This window comes from Sphaeramia orbicularis, chromosome 20 (assembly GCF_902148855.1).
Source record: "Sphaeramia orbicularis chromosome 20, fSphaOr1.1, whole genome shotgun sequence".
NCBI classification, from domain to species: Eukaryota; Metazoa; Chordata; class Actinopteri; order Kurtiformes; family Apogonidae; genus Sphaeramia; species Sphaeramia orbicularis.
The window spans coordinates 37,437,350-37,461,417 of record NC_043976.1 but is presented as its reverse complement, the minus strand read 5'-3'; the positions used below and the strand labels follow the sequence as shown (position 1 = coordinate 37,461,417).

Below are 24,068 nucleotides of genomic sequence, written 5' to 3'. Positions count from 1 at the left end.
GGGTTATGGTCTGATAAATACCACTGGATGTACACAGGATTGGATTTCTATCATCGTTTAGCTGTAAAAGGCGATACGTATTAACCCTTAAAGACCCAAACACTCAACACTGACCTAAAGCATGTACTGATCTACAAGGTTTAATACCTGTTCATCCACCAATTCTGTCAATACATGTAAATAATTGGTGTAAAATGCTTTTCATGACACATTTGGACGTTCAGAAACACTGTCATATTCTGAAACATTGATACACCGGTAGAAAAGTTGCAGTTTTCAGAAATTAATACTTCTATTTCACCCTTAAAGACCCAAAGTTATATTTGTCACAGCTTCCCAAGTGATTTATCGCCATTTATTATTATATTATCCTCTGTATTTTGGATTATTTGAGTGAAAATCAAGTATTTTCCTATATTTATATTGTCATTAGAGAAGCCAGTTCACTGAATATATTTAAAACCAAAATAAAAACATTTTTATTCTCATTGGCCTTTGAAAGGAGATAAAAATGGGGTCACAATTTAAGAAACCAGGAATGTGCAGTTTGTTTGTTTTTTAATTTTTATTTTATTTTATTGTATTTCTGTTTTTAGTTTTTATTTTATTGTATTTCAAATTTCATCTTATTTCTTGCACTTCAAAAATTCTATGCATAATCAAATATTTTAATGTGCGCTGTTTTTATATTTATTTTTTTTATATTTATTTTTATTTTATTGTATTTCTAATCAAATCTTAATGTATTTTAATATTGTATTTTTTTCAATCAATGTGAAGCACTTTGGGCTACAATTTCTGTATGAAAGGTGCTATACAAATAAAGTTTATTATTATTATTATTATTATTATTATTATTATTATTATTTAACCCATATATTTATCCCATAAAGACCCAAACATCCACCAACAACCAGAAGCATCTACTGATCTGAACTGTTTAATACTTGTTGATCCATTAATCCTATCAATGCATGTAAATAATTGGTGTAAAATGCTTTTCATGACGCATTTGGACGTTCAGAAACACTGTCATATTCTGAAACATTGATACACCGATAGAAAAGTTGCAGTTTTCAGAAATTAATACTTCTATTTCACTCTTAAAGACCCAAAGTTATATTTGTCACAACTTCCCAAGGGATTAATCGCCATTTATTATTATATTATCCTCTGTATTTTGGATTATTTGAGTGAAAATCAGGTATTTTCCTATATTTAACCAGAGGTGGGTAGAGTAGCCAAAAATTAGACTCAAGTAAAAGTACTGTTACTTTAGAAACATATTACTCAAGTACAAGTAAAAAGTAGTCCTCCAAATAATTACTCAAGTAAAAGTAAAAAAGTACTTAATGAAAAATTTACTCAAATACTGAGTACTTCCTGAGTAACATCATATTTATTGTTCTTTTAAATTCAACAATTAATGAATGAAATGTTAAAATAAAATATAGAAAATATATATGGGAACATTACAGCTAGTTACAAATACCTCACAATAATCATTGTTGGTTCCATCACTTTAATATTTCTAGTCTGTTCTCATGGAGGCAGATACTGTGCATGGTTTTCTGTTTATTTTTACGAGTTAGCCTAGATATCTTTAAACATATCTTCCCCTTCTGTCAAATTTCTTTAACTCATGTGAGTGTTGTGAGTTTTTGGCGGAAATCTTTCTAACAAAACAAAGCAAATGGTTCGTGCATTAACAAATGACCAAAAATAAAAGTAACAAGTAGAATATGCACCATTGTAATGGAGTAGAAGTAGCATTTCTTCTTCATAAATATACTCGAGTAAAAGTAAAAAGTATGTCGTATTAAAAGTACTTTTAAAAGTACAATTTATGCAATAAGTTACTTAAGTAAATGTAATGGAGTAAATGTAATGTGTTACTACCCACCTCTGTATTTAACCCATATATTTATCCCATAAAGACCCAAACATCCACCAACAACCAGAAGCATCTACTGATCTGAACTGTTTAATACTTGATGATCCATTAATCCTATCAATACATGTAAATAATTGGTGTAAAATGCAGTTTTTCGTCTTTTCATGGTCATCAGATATGACCCATTTGGATGTTCAGAGGCTCTGTAGTTACCATGGAAACACCGTCATCGTCTACAACATGGATTCACCAGTAAAACCCATGGAGCTGGATAAATAACGGTGGTTATAGACGCATATTTTGCTGAAAAAGTCACTTTTTTCTCATTTGATACAATATCCTGTGGGCTTTTTTTTTAACCCATAAAGACCCAGTGCTACTTTTTTGTCAGTTTCCAAATGATTTTTCTCCACATTTAACCTTTCTTAAGTGATTTATCACCATTTATTGTAATATTATCTTCCTTATTTTGCATTTTTTTTCAGTGAACATCACATTTTTTCCCTATATTTAACCATAAAGACCCAGTGCTGCTTTTATGACAGTTTCCAAATTATTTTTTTCTTTCTATTTAACCTTTCTTAAGTGATTTATCACCAATTATCATAATATTATCTTCCTTATTTTACATTTTTTTCAGTGAAAATCAGTTTTTTTCCTACATTTAATCCATAAAGACCCAGTGCTACTTTTATGACAGTTTCCAAATTATTTTTTCTTTCTATTTAACCTTTCTTAAATGATTTATCACCAATTATCATAATATTATCTTCCTTGTTTTACATTTTTTTCAGTGAAAATCAGTTTTTTTCCTACATTTAACCCATAAAGACCCAGTGCTACTTTTATGACAGTTTCTAAATTATTTTTTTCTTTCTATTTAACCTTTCTTAAGTGATTTATCACCAATTATCATAATATTATCTTCCTTATTTTACATTTTTTTCAGTGAAAATCAGTTTTTTTCCTACATTTAATCCATAAAGACCCAGTGCTACTTTTATGACAGTTTCCAAATTATTTTTTTCTTTCTATTTAACCTTTCTTAAGTGATTTATCACTATTTATTGTAATATTATCTTCCTTATTTTGCATTTTTTTCAGTGAAAATCACATTTTTTCCTATATTTAACCCAGGGGTCACCAGTCGTGGTCCTCGAGGGCCGGTATCCTGCATGTTTTAGACATTTCCCTCTTCCCGCACACCTGACAGTCATTATCAGGCTTCTGCAGAGCTTGATGATAGGCTTATGGTTTGAATCGGGTGTGTTGGAAGAGGGATACATCTAAAACAAGCAGGATACCGGCCCTCGAGGACCAGGATTGGTGACCCCTGATTTAACCCATAAAGACCCAGTGCTGCTTTTATTACGGTTTCCTTTTTTTTTTTTTTTGTCTATTTAACCTTTCTTAAGTGATTTATCACCATTTATTATAATATTATCTTGTGTATTTTGCATTTTTTCAGTGAAAATCATGTACTTTCCTAGATTTAATTCACTGATCATGTAGATGTTCATAAAAGTTCAGATTAAAGTTGAGGGTTATTATATCAGAAACAGAGAAAACTGAAGAAAAAGTGACTTTTTCTGCAAAATATATCAGTAACTAAGTGTCTCCATCCACTGTCATTGATCCAACTCCATGGGTTTTACTATTGTATCAATGTTGTAGAAGATGATGGTGTTTCCATGGTAACTACGGAGCCTCTGAACTATGTATACAATAATAGCGCAGCATAACATAGCTTCTATGTCACAAAGTGAGCTATTTCGTAAAATATATTGACAAAAAACTATCTAGAACAAAGTTTATAGGGACTTCCAAAATATTTTTTTGTCCGAATTTAACCTTACCTAAGTGATTTATCACCATTTATTATAATATTATCATCTCGTATAAATATGAAAGAGTCATGTAAAAGGAAGAGGGATATGTTATTAATAATATTATATGGAGAGGGGGTGGAATTAAATAAGTTGCACTTCTTCCCACCCCTTTTCAGGCATATAAATGGAACTATTGTGTTGTTCTGTCTAAGACTGTTATGATTGTTGATATTTGTATTATTATTTATGTTTTGCTTGTTTGCATGTATGTTACATTTTATTGCATGCTTGGAATAAATTAGGGATGTCTGATAATATCGGCCCACTGATATTATCAGCCCGATATTGGCATAAAAATATCGGTGAATATCGTTATCGGTTTTTTTGCCTATCATTAAAACCGTTAAAATAATGCCTTGATTTCACCGGCATTTACCGACGCGTAAATGAAGCATTGTTTGTAGCTGAAAGAAATGTGCAGTTTTCAAAACTGTACAGTAGAGTTGCCACACTGTAATAGACTCATGGAGGGAGGGAGAGAAAATAAATAAATATGGCATTTTTTCCACAACTTAAGTTGAAGTATGTATTCTTTGCACAGACAGTGTTTACATTTTGAAAGCCTTGTTGCATTTGAGAATGCATCCAATGGGGCATCACAATAAAATCAGGCATGATGTGTTAATTCCACGACAGGAGATCTGTGATGTTACCTAAAATTAGTTTAATATCTCACATATATCGGCAGCGGTATCGGTAGATATCGGAATCGGAAATTAAGCGTTGGACAATATCGGCATATCGGTTTTTGGCAAAAAAAGCCAATATCGGACATCCCTTGAATAAATCACTAAATCAAATCAAACAAATATTATCACCTGTATTTTGGATTTTTTCAGAAAACTTAGTAAAAAGTGACTTATTCAGCTAAATGTGTCATTAACTGAACAGAAAAACAAACATCCGACTCCGTGGGTTTTACTGGTGAGTCAGTGTTGTAGAAGATGACGGTGTTTCCATGGTAACTACAGAGCCTCTGAACGTCCAAATGGGTCATATTCGATAACAATGAAAAGATGAAAAACTGCATTTTACACCAGTTATTTACATGTATTGATAGGATTAGTGGATCAACAGGCATTAAACAGTTTAGATCAGAAGATGCTTCTTGTTGCTGGTGGATGTTAGGATAAATATATGGGTTAAACATAGGAAAATGCAAGATTTTCACTCAAAAATACAAAATACAGAGGTTAATATAATAATAAATGTTGATAAATCACTTGGGAAGTTGTGTCAAATATAACTTTGGGTCTTTTTGGATTAAATATAACTTTTAATTTGCTGAAAAACTGTGACTTTTCTATTAATTCCATCTTAAATCCTCCTAAAATAGTCACTCTAACAAGCTAGAAAAGTCTGAAAAGTGCTGTAGTGTTTCATCACAGACAGTGTTCAACCCTTCGAGCTGTGTGCACTGATTTATAATTTAAGTGCAAGTAGACGTTGAGTTGACAGCCTCCTTGTTCTTCTTCTTTTTTTTTTTTTTTTTTCCTAGGGACCACAAGGAGAACCAGGCCCACCCGGTCAGCAGGGAATCCCTGGAACACAGGTGAACGAATCAATCACACCTGTCACTTCACCACTCAGGCGGAAAACAAAGACAAAGCGTAGCGTAGACGCACACACGCACACACACACACACACACACACACACACACACACACACACACCGTGATGTGTAGATGTAATGTAATGGCCGCGGGCACACTTGATTTAGCGTTGGATGCTATTTGTAGCACAAACACCACATACAACAAACAGCCGCCGCTGAGACGAGCAGATTTACTCTGGATTGACTTTTTGACAGTTTACGACCTCAGGGCTGCATTTGATTAATACCAGCTCTACTCCGACAGCGTTAATGTTATTTATCAGTCTAAGTGTTTCAGACAGTGTTGTTTTTCACTTATGTTTGAGGTACGACGGAGATTGTCACACGATCACATCGCCGACATTTTTATTAAAGTGGAAAAAATGGCCCTTTGAAAACAAGTAAAAAAAAAAAAAAAAGAAATACAAGATATTTTTGCTTGAATTAAGCAAAAAATAAAATCTGCCAATGGAACAAGTGAAAATTTCAACGAGATATAAGAACTTATTTTTAGACAAGAGATCTTAAAAATCTTGTTTCAAGAAATCTTACTAAGATCATTTTCACTTGTTCCATTGACAGATTTTTTTTTTTTTGCTTGAATTAAGCAAAAAAAAAAGTGTATTTTTCTCATTTCTACTCCAAATATCTCATCACATGTAAAATAAGACATAATCACCTAAGAGTAACTTTTCAGTGAGATATGAGAACTTATTTTTAGACAATAGATCTTGAAAATCTTATTTCAAGAAATCTTAACAAGATAATTATCACTTGTTCCATTGACAGAAATTTTTTTTGCTTGAATTAAGCAAAAAAAACCAAACAAACAAACAAACAAAAAAACAAGTGTATTTTTCTCACTTCTAGTCCAAATATCTCATCACATGTAAAATAAGACAGAATCACCTAAAGAGTAACTTTTCAGTGAGATATAAGAACTTATTTTTAGAAAATAGAACTTAAAAATCTTATTTCAAGAAATCTTAACAAGATCATTTTCACTTGTTCCACTGACAGATTTTTTTTTTGTGCTTGAATTAAGCAAAAAAATCTTGAATTTAGCAAAAAAATTTAAAAAACCAAGTGTATTTTTCTCATTTCTCGTCCAAATATCTCATCACACATAAAATAAGACATAATCACCTCAAGAGGAACTTTTCAGTGAGATGTAAGAACTTATTTTTCGAAAATAGATCTTAAAAATCTTATTTCAAGAAATCTTAAGATCATTTTCACTTGTTCCACTGAGATTTTTTTGCTTGAATTAAGCAAAAAAATCATGAATTAAGCAAAAAACAAACCAACAAAAAAACAAGTGTATTTTTCTCATTTCTAGTCCAAATATCTCATCACATGAAAAATAAGACAGAATCACCTAAAGAGGAACTTTTCAGTGAGATCTGAGAACTTATTTTTAGACAATAGATCTTAAAAATCTTATTTCAAGAAATCTTAACAAGATCATTTTCACTTGTTCCACTGAGATTTTTTTGCTTGAATTAAGCAAAAAAATGTAAAAAAAAAAAAAAAAACAAGTGTATTTTTCTCATTTCTAGTCCAAATATCTCATCACATGAAAAATAAGACAGAATCACCTAAAGAGGAACTTTTCAGTGAGATATGAGAACTTATTTTTAGAAAATAGATCTGGAAAATCTTATTTCAAGAAATCTTACCAAGATAATTTTCACTTGTTTGATTTGATTTATTTATTTATTTATTTCGAACATGCAAAGAAACGAAATAAAACAAAACGAAGCAAATTAAGACATAAACAAAATAACGTTTAAATGGACAGAATCTATCTTCATGCACATACAAGTCTGAATATTGCATGGTCAAAAAGGAGTAGGAAGAAGTATAAACTTATTTAGTTTAGTACGGACTTGTTCCAGTGGCAGATTTTTTTTTTTTTTTTTTTTGCTTAATTCAAGATTTTTTTTGCTTAATTCAAGGAAAAAAAATTCGCCAATGGCACAAGTGAAAATGATCTTGGTAAGATTTCTTGAAATAAGATTTTCCAGATCTATTGTCTAAAAAGCAGTTCTTATATCTCACTGAAAAGTTACTCTTTAGGTGATTATGTCTTATTTTAAGTGCGATGAGATATTTTCATTTCATTTTATTTTATGTATTCATTCCAATCTAAATAACTGGAAAGGAACAGGATGAAAAAAACCTATAATACCTGCCTCTTTCTTCAAACATCTGCTTCCATCAGATAAGTTGCCGTCACAGTTATTACAGTAAACAGTTCACATAACAGTCAGTACAAATAAAACAAATCCAAAATCCATACGTAAATATTATTTCATTTCATGCTTTTGTAAAGCTTCTCTCTTCTTTCCTTATACAGGGTGACACAAAAAAACGGGAACTTTTTAACAATCCAATAAAACCAAGAGTGATGGAAGAAAAATATTTTATTCATAGTAATTGAAACCTTAAAACATGCCATTTAAGAAACAATGATGGAATTTTCATTTTTAAAAAAATTACTTCCTGTAGATGGCGTCCTCGTGTACGAATGCATTCTTGAAATCTTGAAAAATACGTCCTGTTGGTTTCTTCTTTAGGGCAGATCCAGTCTCTTCAAAGTTATTAATCCAACATTTTATCGCGTGTTTTGATGGAACAGCACCATGACGTCTTAAGTTGTGAAAACGTCGGAACTCCCTCTGCGCAGCTGTCAAACTATCACCATTTTTATGAAACATTTTTATGGCTAACGCACGCTGTTGCCCGTTCCACTGATCCATGGTTACTAAAATGGGGATGTGTTTACTTGCTCAAGGTCACTGTCTCGCAGTGCTGCCACTTGCTCATGTCTGCCAATACGCACGTCAAAAATTCCCATTTTTTTGGGTCACCCTGTACAACCTCTTAAACTGAAAAATATTTGGACAGCTCTTCTCTTCCATTGCGAAACAATTCCACATTCTGACACCCACAACATAAATACACATTTTCTTTACATTAGTCCGAACCCTTTGCTTTTTAAAATTAAACCTCCTTTTATGTTTTTCATCCTGTGATACTAAAACAAACTAGAAGCACTCGGAGAGCGCAGACCTCCGCCAAGGCTGATCAGTGGCCCCCCCCGTGGGCCCCCCCACCCCCGATCACCACCAAAATTTAATCATTTCTTCCTTATCCCATTTCCAACAAACCCTGAAAATTTCATCCAAATCTGTCCATAACTTTTTGAGTTATGTTGCACACTAACGGACAGACAGACAAACAAACAAACAAACAAACAAACAAACCCTGGCAGAAACATAACCTCCTTGGCGGAGGTAACTAGAAGCACTCGGAGAGCGCAGACCTCCGCCAAGGCTGATCAGTGGCCCCCCCCCCCCGTGGGCCCCCTTACGCCAAGGAGGTTATGTTTTTGCCAGGGTTTGTTTGTCTGTCTGTTTGTTTGTTTGTCTGTCCGTTAGTGTGCAACATAACTCAAAAAGTTATGGACAGATTTTGATGAAATTTTCTGGTCTGCGCCCCCCCCGTGGGCCCCCCCACCCCCGATCACCACCAAAATTTTATCATTTCTTCCTTATCCCATTTCCAACAAACCCTGAAAATTTCATCCAAATCTGTCCATAACTTTTTGAGTTATGTTGCACACTAACGGACAGACAGACAAACAAACAAACAAACAAACCCTGGCAAAAACATAACCTCCTTGGCGGAGGTAATAATCTCTGCAAATTTACAAAAGTCTTTTTCTCGCTCTAAACACAATCAACAATGTCCTTAATCCAGCTAACTCTTTAACCCTGTCATACATACTGGTCACTCCAGTGGACAGTTCTTCTGCAGCTGTTCTCTTGTATATTCATGGGTTTTGTTGTTTTAGTTCCATATCAGCCAACACATTAATGTACCATCCCATACACTGCAGTTCATACCATTATTGGAACTTTCCTGCTCACGATAAACCTGATCTGCACTAACATGTTTGAGTGTAAATCAATTGCTAATTGCTATTAGACTGTAATTTTAACAGTTTTCTGACACAAAAAGTTTTGATTTTTTTTTTATTTTTTCTGCATATCCTCCTGAAACCCAGCAATGCATTTTGTCCTCTGCAGGGGACAAAAGTTTGACAGTTTACCTCAAAAAATGCTGTCCATTACAAAGGACATTCCATTAAAAAAAATCAATCAATAAATAAAAATCGTTTTAAAAATGCATCTGAAAAAAACTGTTGCATTATGCAGTTTCCAATCAAGACCATTTTTTTTAATGGAAAAAAGCTAAAACTGTCAAATTCCTGGGTCTGATGAGGATATTATCTCCACGAAATGAGTCATACATAATATTGGAGTTTGATAAAATGTGTGAAAACATTAGTGATTTAGCAATTAGCGGCGTTAATTTCTTTTTTTCTTTTTCTTCTCTACTTTTTTTTTTTTTTCCCTTTATTTCAAATTATACATTTACACAAACATGTACCCATACACAGGGAACTACACAGACACAACATATACAAACAAACCATACAACAAACGTACCACATTTTACCACGTACCAATTTTTATTTATTTTTTTTTTCGTAGTTTTCACACAGTATATCACTTTCTGATGATGAGTTTTAAATAAATGTTTCTTTGCTTCAAAAATTAAACTCATGGTGCCCGGCTGAGTGGGCATTTTTGTAACTCCACGAAAAATAGGTTCATAAAAAAAAAAAAAAAAGTCATTTGCGTTGTTTTTTTCATGCCTAAAAAGGAGTAAAAACACTGAAGAAAAAAATATTGATTAAGGTTATCATAATTCATGCATGAAAGGGTTAAACTTAAACAATCCCGATTTGTATGTTCCCTGAAATTAACATTATACATGATTCTTATCGCTTTTTTCTGTGTTACGCATATATGTGTTGCCCCGTACTTCAATACAATAACTCAAACATGGCAGAATAAGTGAACAATATAAAATTCTCATCGCTTTATATAATCCAACACATATTTTCATCTCGGTAAGATTTCTTGAAATAAGATTTTCCAGATTTTCTATTGTCTAAAAATCAGGTCTTACATGTCACTGAAAAGTTCCTCTTTAGGTGATTATGTCTTATTTTAAGTGTGATGAGATATTTGGACTAGAAATGACAAAAATACACTCGGTAAGATTTAGATTTTTTTTTGAACTGTAATATACTACTCCTCTCTTCTGCCCATTTTTTTTTCCTGCAAATTCCTCCCACCTTTTCCCATGAGACGTTAAAAAAAAAAAAAAAAAAAAAACCACACGTATACAGACGTATACATACAGGCAGACGTTTTTCTTCAAATATTTTTCAGGGGTTTATCTTGGGAAGGGGTTGATCCGTTTGAAAGCATCTTATTCATGTCGGAATTCCTGCAGAGCTGCCACACCTGTCGGAGCAAGCTTCAGCGCCTCAAATTACACACACACACACACATATACACACATAAAGACACACTGGCACACACCGGATCGCTTCCAAATGTGTATTCAGACCCATAAGTTACCTACATGCTAATATGCCTACAGACACCCCCCCCCCCCCCCCCCATTACTCACACAGACACACAAGCCTAACATTCCTTCACTTGCTCAGTTATTTACAGCTCCAACAAACTCCTCACTTCATCATGTGTGTGTGTTTGTGCTTGTTGTTGCCATGGTAACCAATTCTTGTGTGTGTTCTTGTATCTTATAGGGTCTTCCTGGTCCTCAAGGCCCCATCGGACCACCTGGAGAAAAGGTACGCTGACTTATTATTATTATTATTATTATTATTATTATTATTATTATTATCATCATCATCATCATCGTCATTATTATTATTATTATTATTATTATTATTACACTGGGTTACAAAAAAATGTTTTTTGCAAGTTGTCTAGGTTTTTTCAACTGAATTAGGACCATTTTGCATCGCTAAATCCAAAAATGACATCTGTTTTTCTCAATCAGGTCAGGTGTTTTTTTGCTAATTTGATTTTGAAAAATTTGATCTTCTCACAAAATTGATCACGTTTTTGTGACTTTATCAGTGGATTTTTTTTATATAGTTCTCACCCAAAATAGGTTTTAAGAGAAAAAAAAAAAGGTGTATTCACTGCAGATGTAGGAGAATACGTTCAGGCTTATTTTTGCAAGATCTTCTAGTCGAAGCCATTTCATTCACCTGTAATATTAAAATAAAAAACATTAATCATAAATTGGCAAAAGTAAAATCTTCAGAACTCGTTTATCGCAAGAAATATGAAAGAATTTTGTATCATATGATGTGAAAATGCCCATAAATGTAAGCAAGAATGTTAAAAAGCCAATATGTAGCATAGTTGAGAAAGTTGACCTGATTGAGCAAAATTAATGCGATTTTTGGATTCAGCACACCAAAATGATCCTAAATCAGCTCAAAAACTTCAACAATAAATTTGTTGTTGACCAGTGTTATTATTATTATTTTATAATAGTGTTATTTTTTTCATCATGTAATTGACTCTGTTTAAGTGTTGCAGGTACTTTAGGTGCGTGACCTTTGACCTTTTCTTTTTCCTCTTGCAGGGACCATCGGGTCGATCTGGGTTACCTGGTTTACCTGGAGCTGACGGTCCTCCTGTGAGTGATTTTTTTTAATTTTAATTTTAATTTTATTTTATTTAGTGCTAGACAAAATATTGTGATGGGGTAACAAAAACAAATAAGCAAACAAATAAACAAAAGAAAATGAATGAGACATAGACATTAAGCAAAACAAAGACGGGTGCAAACAAAGGGTTATATACAGGTGCGTTTGTGTGTAGATAGATAGATAGATAGATAGTGTGGTGGAAAAATTTACTTTTTATATTTTATACTCTTTATATTTTATACTGTTAGTACATCTTCTTTTAATGCTGAGTCATTATTCATTATGTGTGATGTTTACCACTCTGTAACACCCCCAACCCAGGAACGGAGTTCTTGCCTTGAGTTAAAACCCAAACACCTAAATGTCTGAATGTGTAGATAGAGGATGGCGCCTGCACTCCAGATATGATCCAAGCAAGGTTAGAGTGAAGAGGTCATCATGACCTCTTCACGGAGCAGAGAAGGAGTAGTAGGGAGTGGTATGATGTACGTAAGGAATGACATCATAGTTTGAGGGGGTTGGATTTGGTTCTATATAATATTTAGTTTTCTCTTGTTTAATCAGACTTCACTTACAGAGTTTCTCTGTGATTGACTTCTCAATAAATGCATTTATTTATTTTAACTCTAACTTTCTCTCCTCCTCTTTGTGTGTGGTTTATCAGTTGAACATTTCCGTAACAATAGATAGATAGATAGATAGATAGATAGATAGATAGATAGATAGATAGATAAAGGATATGAGTAAACAGAAGTGAAAAATCAGAAAAAGGGTTTTAAATAATATAGAAAGAAGCTTAGGGAAAAAAAAGACAGGAAAGGGGAAAAAAAGTGAGTGATTTAAAAAGTTCCTCATGTACATGCAGGAGGACATATGAGCTCTTAGACGACTTGTTTTCTTCCTGAATATAAAGTTGCTTCTGTTGAATATCAGCTAAAAGTGCATTCATATTAATTTAACATCTTCATAGCGACAACTAATCGATTAATCCAATCCATTTTTATGTATAAAGCACAAATTTAAATAAACAGAAAGGTTTCCAAAGGGCTGTACAGTAAAATAAACACAATAAAAACGTAATAAGAGGATAAAATATTTATAAAAACGCAATGATTGATCACTAGAAAGAAATGTTACGTGTAAAACGGTCAAGGTTTTCAGTCAAAAATCCGGTAAAAGACGCATTAACTTCCTAAGAACCAGCTATGGGCTTTCTGTCCACATTTATGGACAAGAGTTTCACAACTTTATACAAAAACAAAAAAGAAAAGAAAACTGTCCACCACAAAGAACGTACCATAAAACCCCCCCCCCCCAAAAAAAACAGCATCTGAAAAAACTGTTGCATCATGATGTTTCCAATATAGGCACTTATGTAACAAAAAACAAAAAAAGATGGTACTTTGTTGACATTTCCTGGGTCTGAGGAGATTAAATGGTAATTTAAGATTAAAAGTTGATTTTAAGTGAACGTCAGAAAAAAAGAGAGACTGATAGTTTTGTCAAATTACAAGTTTTCTTCTTGTCTTTTTTTTTTTTTTAACAAGGTTTCCCATTTATTTATTTATTTATTTATTTATTTATTTATTCTCCAAATATATATATATATTTTTTTTTTGAGCAATGATTATGTTACATTGTGATACAGAATCAGTCAAACATTGAAGGCTCATTTTTCATAGTTACACAGAATCACATGTTATCTAAGTATTTCCAAAGCTGTTCATCACTACATTATTAGTATTTATGCATTTATGAGCTGGTTTATTCGAATTAATGTTGTGAATCTATTTATAAACTGATATGTCATTATGAATTAGTTGATTTTTACATTATATTAAAAGTATGACAGACAGACAGACACGTTTAACTCCTTAAAACCTGACGTGTCACCGCTGACACACTCTGCACATGTGCAGTTTGGATGGCTGTAAGTCTGTTACTGGTTGTTCAATTGGAAAAATTCCAACAGTTTCTGAAACCTGAGACGTTGGGCTTTGCAGGTTTTATTGGGTCATTACGGTAATTTCACTCACACCTGTACTAGAAGCTGGAAAAGAAGCTGTTTTGGCAGAATTATAACATGGAGTGAACTGGAAATGACTGCTAGAATTTGAAAGATCTGGAATAGAATAGAATAGAATAGAATAGAATAGAATAGAATAGAATAAAGTAAAGTAAAATAGAATAGAATAGAATAAAATAGAATAAAGTAAAGTAAAATAGAATAGAATAGAATAGAGTAGAATAGAATAAAGTAAAATAAAATAAATAAAATAGAATAGAATAGAATTGAATAAAGTAAAATATAATAGAATAGAATAGAATACAGTAAAATAAAATAAAATAGAATAAAATAGAATAAAGTAAAATAAAATAAAATAGAATAGAGCAAAATAAAATAGAGTAGAATAGAAAAGAATAAAGTAAAATAAAATAAAATAGAGTAAAGTAAAATAAAATAGAATAGAATAAAGTAAAATAAAATAAAATAGATAGAATAAAGTAAAATAAAATAAAATAGAATAGAATGCCTTTATTGTCATACGTATGTAAAACGGAATTAAAAGAGACAACTCTCTTGTGGTGTGTAGTGCAAAAAAGTTTAAAAGAAAAAAAATGTAAATATATATATATATATATATATATATATATATATATATATATATATATACAGAATAAAAACAGCCAAGTCAACCAACCAAGAAACGGTAGCGATAAATATATTTTGCACTTTGACCCTGGCTGAACACTGAGGGTATATGTTAAATTATATCCTTATTTGAGGTATTGTCACTGTAATGAATGAAAAATGAGCAAACGGACTCAGTCACAGCATATTTTCTAACCTTTTAATAGTCGAAATAAGAAAAAAAAAGACTGGGCGGACCATTTTAGGCATAGGGTTAAAGGGTTAATTGAAACTATTTCCACTGATTTTATCATGCTCTCAAAAGTGAAAATTAATCCTGAATATGTCGGGCAATACTACAGTCTAGTTTGAGTTCTGAATCCTGAAAATACACAAACCCTGCTCTGCAATTTAGTAGAAAATATCTACTTCAGACATTAAATGTGCTAACTGTTACATACTTTAATAAGACAAATGAGAAAAGCAGCTAAAGTGCTGCTTAGCTCATGTTTTCAGTATATGTGATGGTGTGTTATTACACATATGTGTTGGTTTATGTACATTTATACAATAGATTTATAAATATTCTACTAGATAAAACATCTAAAATGAATATACACTACAAACAAAAAATTAAGAATATTTCTTTTTTTTTGTCATTTTTTGGTCATTTTTGCCATTTGTAAATAAAACTATGTCTGGTCATTAAAAAAAAAAAAAGTCAATTTAATTCACATACACAAAAAAGTAAAAAGCGCTGTACAAGAATCCCAACTAAAAAAAAAAAAAAAGCCCAAAAATTAAAAAAAAATCTTAACTTTTTGTTTGTAGTGTATTGTCATGTGCAGACAGTGTTTTGAGGTAGATCCAGTAGCTCTGAGACAAATATTCCTTCTGAATAAAACCCATTCTCTAATTAATTCTCAAAATTTTACATTTTGGCCCAAAACTGTATCTAAAAACTACAACCAACTAGTACTTTTGACTTCATTTTTCTTTGTTACTGACTCAGACTTGGTATAGTTTCACCCTTTATATCCTCCTGAGACCCAGGAAAGTAAATGTTTTGGCTTTTTTTTTTTTTTTTACATTAAATAATTGTTTCGATTGTAAAAAAGCATAATGCAACAGTTTTTTCAGATACAATTTTTTTTTTTTTTTATTGTATTTTTTTGTGTGAAATGTGCTGTTTCTTTTTTTGTTGTACCAGACATTAAAATGAACAAGAAATTGAAGAAAACAAGGGGTGGTCTAATAACACTGGGTTACAAAAAATGTTTTTTGCAACTTGTCTAGGTTTTTTCAACTGAATTAGGACCATTTTGCACCGCTAAATCCAAAAATGACATCTGTTTTTCTCAATCAGGTCAAGTTTTTTTGCTAATTTGATTTTGAAAAATTTCATCCTCTCACAAAATTGATTACATTTTTGTTACTTTATCAGTTGATTTTTTAAATAGTTCTCACCCAAAATAGGTTTTAAGAGAAAAAAAATGGTGTATTCACCGCAGATGTAGCAGAATACGTCAGGCTTATTTTTGCAAGATCTTCTAGTCGAAGCCATTTCATTCACCTGTAATATAAAAAAAAAAAAAACATTAATTGTAAATTGGCAAAAGTAAAATCTTCAGAACTCGTTTATTGCAAAAAATATGAAAGAATTTCGTATCATATGATGTGAAAATGCTCATAAATGTAAGCAAAAATGTTAAAAAGCCAATATGTAGCATAGTTCAGAAAGTTGACCTGATTGAGCAAAATTAATGTGATTTTCGGATTCAACACACCAAAATTATCCTAAATCAGCTCAAAAAACTTAAACAATAAATTTGTTGTTGACCAGCGTAATTTTTTCTGCGACTCTTTTCTTCATATAAAACAAGAAAATACAGGAAATATGTCCACGGCTTTAAAAAGACACTCAAAAAAACTGAACTAAATGCGTTATAAAGGTTAAAGCCATAATTTAGTGTGACCTCTGACCCCCATGACACTGGTCCGGCCCACTTCAGATCAAATTTGGCTTAATGTGACCCTTGAACTAAAATGAGTTTGACCCCCCCCTGCCTTCGACTGTGAAAACTTAAATCACTTAAAGCTCAAATATAATGATGCACCGTTGTCTTGTATCCTTCCAGGCTCGTAGCGAAGGGGGGGGGGGGGGGGGGGGGGTGTAGTTCAGGAGTTCCCTTTAGGCTCCTCAGCTCAGTGATTTACAGCCTTTTACCTCGACCTCACACCTCAGATTGGAAGTGCCAGGTGTTCGCAGCTAAAGGTTTCCATAAGGAGGTTGTGTATCGACCTGTTCGATGCCTGTCGCTCTGACACGCCCACTTTTCCACCGGACCAGTCCCTACCCATCTGCCATTCGCCTGTTTTTAGAAAAAAAGACATTCAGTAGTTATTTGATGCTTAAAAACCAACTTATATCGACATCGTAGAGCAGTAACGTATGCATGAGTGCAAGTTGTGGAGAATTTATTTTTATTAGATATTTATTTCAAGTCACTGTGTTATTTTCTTTTAGTTGTTTTCATACAGCTTATATCTTGTATTTTATAGATTTTTATTCTTGATTGTATATTTTATGTTTGTACTCAGAGAGACTTCTGCATAAGAAGTCATATGTGTACGAACAAGTGTAGAACGGCAGATAGACTTTATCTTCTCTTCTATTATCGTATCCTGTCTTGTCTTGTCCTATCTTATCTTATCTTATCTTGTCCCAACTTATCTTAACTTGTCTTAACTTATCTTAGCTTGTCTTAATTTGTCTCATCTTATCTTGTCTGATCTCATCTTATCCTGTCTTATCTTAACTTAACTTGTCCTAACTTATATTAACTTGTCTTAACTTGTCTTATCTTAATTTGTCTTAACTTATCTTAACTTGTCTTATTTTATCTGATCTGATCTTGTCTTATCTGATCTTGTACTAACTTATCTTAATTTATCTTGTCTTAACTGAACTTATCTTTTCTTGTCTTATCTTGTCTTAACTTATCTTATCTTAACTTAATTTGTCATATCTTAACTTATCTTAACTTGTCTTGTGTTATCTTAACTTGTTTGATTATATCTTAACTTATCTTATCTTAACTTGTATTGTCTTATCTTGTCTTAACTTGTCTTATCTTGTCTTACCTTATCTTAACTTAACTTAACTTGTCTTATCTTAACATCTTAACCTGTCTTATCTTATCTTGTTTTATCTCTTTTTATCTTAACTTGTCTTGTCTTATCTTGTCTTAACTTATCTTAACTTAACTTGTCTTATCTAAACATATCTTAACTTGTCTTATCTTAACTTATATTGTTTTATCTTGTCTTAACTTATCTTAACTTGTCTTAATTTGTCTGCTCATATCTTATCTTAACTTGTCTGATCATATCTTATCTTAACTTGTATTGTCTTATCGTGTCTTAACTTATCTTAACTTAACTTGTCTTGTCTTAAGTTGTCTAATCTTAACTTGTCTTATCTTGTCTTAACCTACCTTAACTTAACTTGTCTTATCTTATCTTAACTTGTCTTGTCTTATCTTGTCTTAACTTAACTTAACTTGTCTTATCTAAACATATCTTAACTTGTCTTATCTTAACTTATACTGTTTTATCTTGTCTTAACTTATCTTAACTTGTCTTAATTTGTCTGCTCATATCTTATCTTAACTTGTCTGATCATATCTTATCTTAACTTGTATTGTCTTATCGTGTCTTAACTTATCTTAACTTAACTTGTCTTAAGTTGTCTAATCTTAACTTGTCTTATCTTGTCTTAACCTACCTTAACTTAACTTGTCTTATCTTATCTTAACTTGTCTTGTTTTATCTTGTCTTATCTTTTCTTGTCTTAACTTATCTTAACTTGTATTGTTTTATCTTGTCTTAACTTATCTTAATTTATCTTAACTTGTCTTGTCTTATCTTAACATATCTTAACTTGTCTTGTCTTAACATATCTTAACTTGTCTTATCTTAACTTGTCTTATCTTAACTTGTCTTATCTTATCTTAACTCCTCTTATCTTAACTTGTCTTACTTTATCTTGTCTTATCTTATAACAAATAAAAATAACTGCAGATATATATATTTTTTTATACCACCTACATCTTTGTTTGACCAACTGAACACTCGTTATCCTCCACGGTTCCAAACCATCCATTATTCGAGTCAACACAACGCTGGTTCTGTTTGCACAAGCAGGTTTTTGTCGAGCTTCACCTCATAAAGTATTTGGTTGTTGCAGGGACATCCTGGAAAGGAGGGTCCACCTGGAGAGAAAGGAGGTCAAGTAAGTACATTATCCTTCATACTGTAAATGCGTCTGCTACATACTATTTAATACGCTTACATTTTCGCATTTGTACAAAAAAAGTGAAGTCATGATGCGACAGAACCGCAGTAATCATACAATATGTGGTTCCCGCCAGGGTCCACACGGTCCACAGGGTCCCATCGGGTACCCAGGCCCTCGTGGTGTCAAGGTAGGATTTATATTTGGACTACATCAGCCTCCTGTTCCTCTTCAAGTCTCTTTTTTCTTGTATGGTGGGACTTATTTACTGGAGTTTTCTTTCCAATAGGGCGCTGACGGTGTCCGAGGTCTGAAGGGTTCAAAGGGAGAGAAGGTAAGAACTTCCACGATAAACGTCTATTCACTTTAACAGCCACAAGGGGAGGGAAATCTGACACAACAGGTTCTAAATAAATGTAAAACAGAAGAAATAATGAGGAAACTATGAACCGTGGGAATAGTTCAAGCAAATGCCTCACATGAGAGTTTCTATTTTCCATTGTGTAGTAAACTAAGAGTAAAAATTAAAAAAAATAAGAATAAAAGTAAGAATAAAAATAAGAGTAAAAATAAGAATAAGAGTGAGAATAAAAATAAAAATAAGAGTAAGAATAAAAATAAATATAAAAATAAGAGTAAGAATAAGAATAAAAATAAAAATAAGAGTAAGAATTAAAATGCGAATAAAAGTAAGAATAAAAATGAAAATAAGAATAAGAGTGAGAATAAAAATAAATATAAAAATAAGAATAAGAGTCAGAATAAAAATAAATATAAAAATAAGAATAAGTAAGAATAAGAATAAAAGTAAGAATAAAAATAAGAATAAGAGTAAAAATAAAAATAAGAGTGAGAATAAAAATAAAAATAAGAGTAAGAATACAAATAAATATAAAAATAAGAGTAAGAATAAAAATAAAAATAAGAATAAGAGTAAGAATTAAAATAAGAATAAAAGTAAGTATAAAAATAAGAGTAAAAATAAGAATAAGAGTGAGAATAAAAATAAATATAAAAATAAGAGTGAGAAAAAAAAATAAGAGTAAGAATAAAAATAAATATAAAAATAAGAATAAGAGTAAGAATAAAAATAAGAATAAAAGTAAGAATAAAAATAAGAATAAAAGTAAGAATAAAAATAAGAATGAGAATAAGAATAAAAATAAGAGTAAGAATGAAAATAAGAATGAGAATAAAATTAAGAATAAGAATAACAAGATAAACTTAAGATTAAAAATAAGAATAAAAGTAAGAAAAAGAATAAAACTAAGAGTAAGAGTAAGAAGTTTCTTAGTGCCATCCACCAGAAACAAACCATGTGTTTACAAACAGAGCTGGGAGGTAACTCGGGCATCTTCGGAATTTTGTCGCGACGTGCATTGTGGGACATTGAGGTTCGGCAGCCACCTGTCAGCGGCAGCTGCTACAGACATGACGCGGAAACGGCAGGAGCTCCTTTCCCTTTATGCATATTCCTAGAGCCATTTCCGCGTTTCAGACATTTCCGTGCCGTGTTTGTTTCATCCATAGCAGCGGCGCGACCATATGATATTATATGGATGAAACAAACAATGCCAAATCCGAACTTTTCTCTATGTTTAAGATTGAAAAAAGTAAATTTACACTATGAAAAGGTTTACATCTACAAACTATCCTTTCAAACAATGTGAATAACATGAACTGAAAAAAATAAGTGTAATTTTAACAATATTATGCTTCAGTTTATCATTTACACATTTACATTATAATATTAAAAAAAATACACAAGACATTTAGTAACGGGCAGAATCTTGTTAAAATTGTACTGACTTCTCTTAAGACATTTCAGGTTATTCACATTTTTTTTGCAAAATTATACTTTGTTTTAGTGTAAATACATGAAAATATTTACATTTACAAAGAGAAACATTTGGAGTTGACATTATTTATATGTTATTATGATAGTATTTGACTGGTCCTGCCCACCTGAGATTGAATTGTTCTGAATGTGGAAGCTGAACTAAAATGATCGTTAACGTGTTATTTCAATTTTCGCGTTTCACAAATTCATCCCAAGGGCCGGGCTGGACCCTTTGGCGGGCCGGATTTGGCCCCCGGGCTGCATGTTGGACACCTGTGCTTTAGAGGACCGGTTTTGGCCCGCTGGCTGTATCTTTAACACCTGTGTCTTACACTGTTAAATAACACTGGGTCACAAAAAAAATGTTTTTTACAAGTCGTCTAGGTTTTTTCAACTGAATTAGGACCATTTTGCACCGCTAAATCCAAAAATGACATCTGTTTTTCTCAATCAGGTCAGGTTTCTTTGCTAATTTGATTTTGAAAAATTTGATCTTCTCACAAAATTGATTACATTTTTGTGACTTTATCAGTTGATTTTTTATATAGTTCTCACCCAAAATAGGTTTTAAGAGAAAAAAAAAAAAATTCTAACAGGATGTATTTATTATTTATTATGTATTCACCGCAGGTGTAGCAGAATAGGTCAGGCTTATTTTTGCAAGATCTTCCAGTCGAAGCCATTTCATTCACCTGTAATATTAAAAAACCATTAATCATAAATTGGCAAAAGTAAAATCTTCAGAACTCATTTACTGCAAGAAATATGAAAGAATTTTGTATCATATGATGTGAAAATGCCCATAAATGTAAGCAAAAATGTTAAAAAGCCAATATGTAGCATAGTTCAGAAAGTTGACCTGATTGAGCAAAATTAATGCGATTTTTGGATTCAGCACACCAAAATTATCCTAAATCAGCTCAAAAAACTTCAACAATAAATTTGTTGTTGACCAGTGTTATTAATACTAAGAACTGGAGAGACATTTAGCAACAGCGATGCACTGAAGACATCCTCATTGGAAATATTTTATAAGAAATTTTACAACTTCGAAAGGTGTGGTGAAGATATTTTCCATTTTGGTGCTGACTGTGTGAATCTTATTAGTATGTTACGCAATTTCATCTTTATTTTACTAAGTTAAATCACTCAAGATGAGGTAGAATAATAGCGTATAATACGGTCCAAACTCCACCCCAAAAATGCAATAATTTAATTTCCTTTGCCTCAAAACATCCCCAGTGACCAATGCTAAATGATGTCACAAGTAAAGTTTGCAAAAGTGAAGATATAGCAGTAAAACTGTGGCAAAAATCAAGCTACACGCAATGATAAATCACTCAAAATAAGGTATAATAATAGAGCAAAACACAACCAAGTAATGCAATGTAAGCAAAAATGTTAAAAAGCCAATATGTAGCATAGTTCAGAAAGTTGACCCGATTGAGCAAAATTAATGTGATTTTTGGATTCAGCACACCAAAATTATCCTAAATCAGCTCAAAAAACTTAAACAATAAATTTGTAGTTGACCAGTGTGATAAATAACACCGATGAGTTCACGCGTGTCAAAAGTCCAAAGTTTTTCGTCTCAACTTCACTTTGTCGCGGAGGTGAGGAGAGCACAAACACCAACTTTTGAAGCCTGGAAGACGGCCGATATATATTCCCGTCACAGATCTTCTGTCTGTAACCGCGGCTGTCTACCTGCCACCCCTGCTTTGTTTTGGCCTCTTCGGCGCCGGAGTGGACGGTTCTACGCCGCCCGAAAGCGCCGCGCGGAGGTCAGTCGATAGGCGGCTTCAGTGGAGACGCTGCCTTTGGTTGGAGTGACCCTCAATCAGCTGTCAAATGGAAAGCAGACGCGCTCTAGGCTTTTGGGCTGTCAGAGAACACTACAGTCCACCTCGAGTACTTTTGAAGTGTTAGGTGTGTGTGTGTGTGTGTGTGTGTGTGTGTGTGTGTGTGTGTGTAGAATCCTAACTAAGCCGCCGTTTTAATATGCACGGCGTTTATTTAAGATCGATACAGTTATGCTTCTCTATGAAATCCATTATCTGACTGAGGGATGTTGTTCTCAGCACAATGACAGCTATTCAGTTCAGTTTTTTTTATTGAATAATTTATAGCCAAGGATTCAAAAGCCAAAACCTTGAGGAGAAAGGGTTTGTTATGAATAAAGGATGCTGCTGCGCTTTACCTCAGGTGTGTGTGTGTGTGTGTGTTTGCGACGTGTGGTCTTTGTGATGTGAGTGGCTGGCGAAAGGCATGCTCAACACTGCATTATGCATCAGATAAGGTCGAAAACACGGACAGGTGACAGACTAGAAAGAGAAAGTGTCAACCAAGAGAGACAGAGGTCTGGTCTGACTGCAAAGGGCTTGTCAGGGTTTGGTGGATTGTTTTGGACAGTTTGAGAATTTCTTTTTGTCATATTTGATTTGAACTTTTTCTCATAAACAAAGAGCAAGAATATGCTGCGGCACTTAAAGAAACTATATTTTGCAGAGCTTAAAATATTTACAACAGTCACACAAACAAGCCAGCTAAATTGTCAGCTATTTTTTCTTTTTAAAAATAATAAAATAGAATAAAAAATGATGGCTAACCCTACGAAGAAAAAGTGTCAAAGTAGACAGACAGAGGTCTGGTCTGACTGCAAAGGGCTTGTCAGGGTTTGGTGGATTGATTTGGACAGTTTGAGAATTTCTTTTTCCGACTTATTTGAACTTTTCCTCATAAACAAAGAGCAAGAATATGCTGCGGCGCTTAAAGAAACTATATTTTGCAGAGCTTAAAATATTTACAACAGTCACACAAACAAGCCAGCTAAATTGTCAGGTATGTTTCCTTTAAAAAAATAATAAAATAGAATAAAAAATGATGGCTAACCCTAGGAAGAGAAAGTGTCAAAGTAGAGACAGAGGTCTGGTCTGACTGCAAAGGGCTTGTCAGGGTTTGGTGGATTGTTTTGGACAGTTTGAGAATTTCTTTTTGTCATATTTGATTTGAACTTTTTCTCATAAACAAAGAGCAAGAATATGCTGCGGCACTTAAAGAAACTATATTTTGCAGAGTTTAAAATATTTACAACAGTCACACGAACAAGCCAGCTAAATTGTCAGGTATGTTTCCTTTAAAAAAAAAAAAAATAGAATAAAAAATGATGGCTAACCCTAGGAAGAGAAAGTGTCAAAGTAGAGACAGAGGTCTGGTCTGACTGCAAAGGGCTTGTCAGGGTTTGGTGGATTGATTTGGACAGTTTGAGAATTTTTTTTTCTGACTTATTTGAACTTTTCCTCATAAGCA

At 32.6% G+C, this 24,068-nt stretch overlaps 1 protein-coding gene across 1 annotated transcript in view; it reads left to right on the top strand.

The window, feature by feature from the left end:
• col11a1a (collagen, type XI, alpha 1a) overlaps positions 1-24,068 on the top strand; it is a 281,120-nt gene that overhangs the window by 108,410 nt on the left and 148,642 nt on the right. Inside the window, 6 exon segments of the mRNA XM_030123523.1 lie at positions 5,282-5,335; positions 11,070-11,114; positions 11,924-11,977; positions 18,872-18,916; positions 19,056-19,109; positions 19,209-19,253. Coding sequence (XP_029979383.1) covers positions 5,282-5,335; positions 11,070-11,114; positions 11,924-11,977; positions 18,872-18,916; positions 19,056-19,109; positions 19,209-19,253 — 297 coding nt within the window.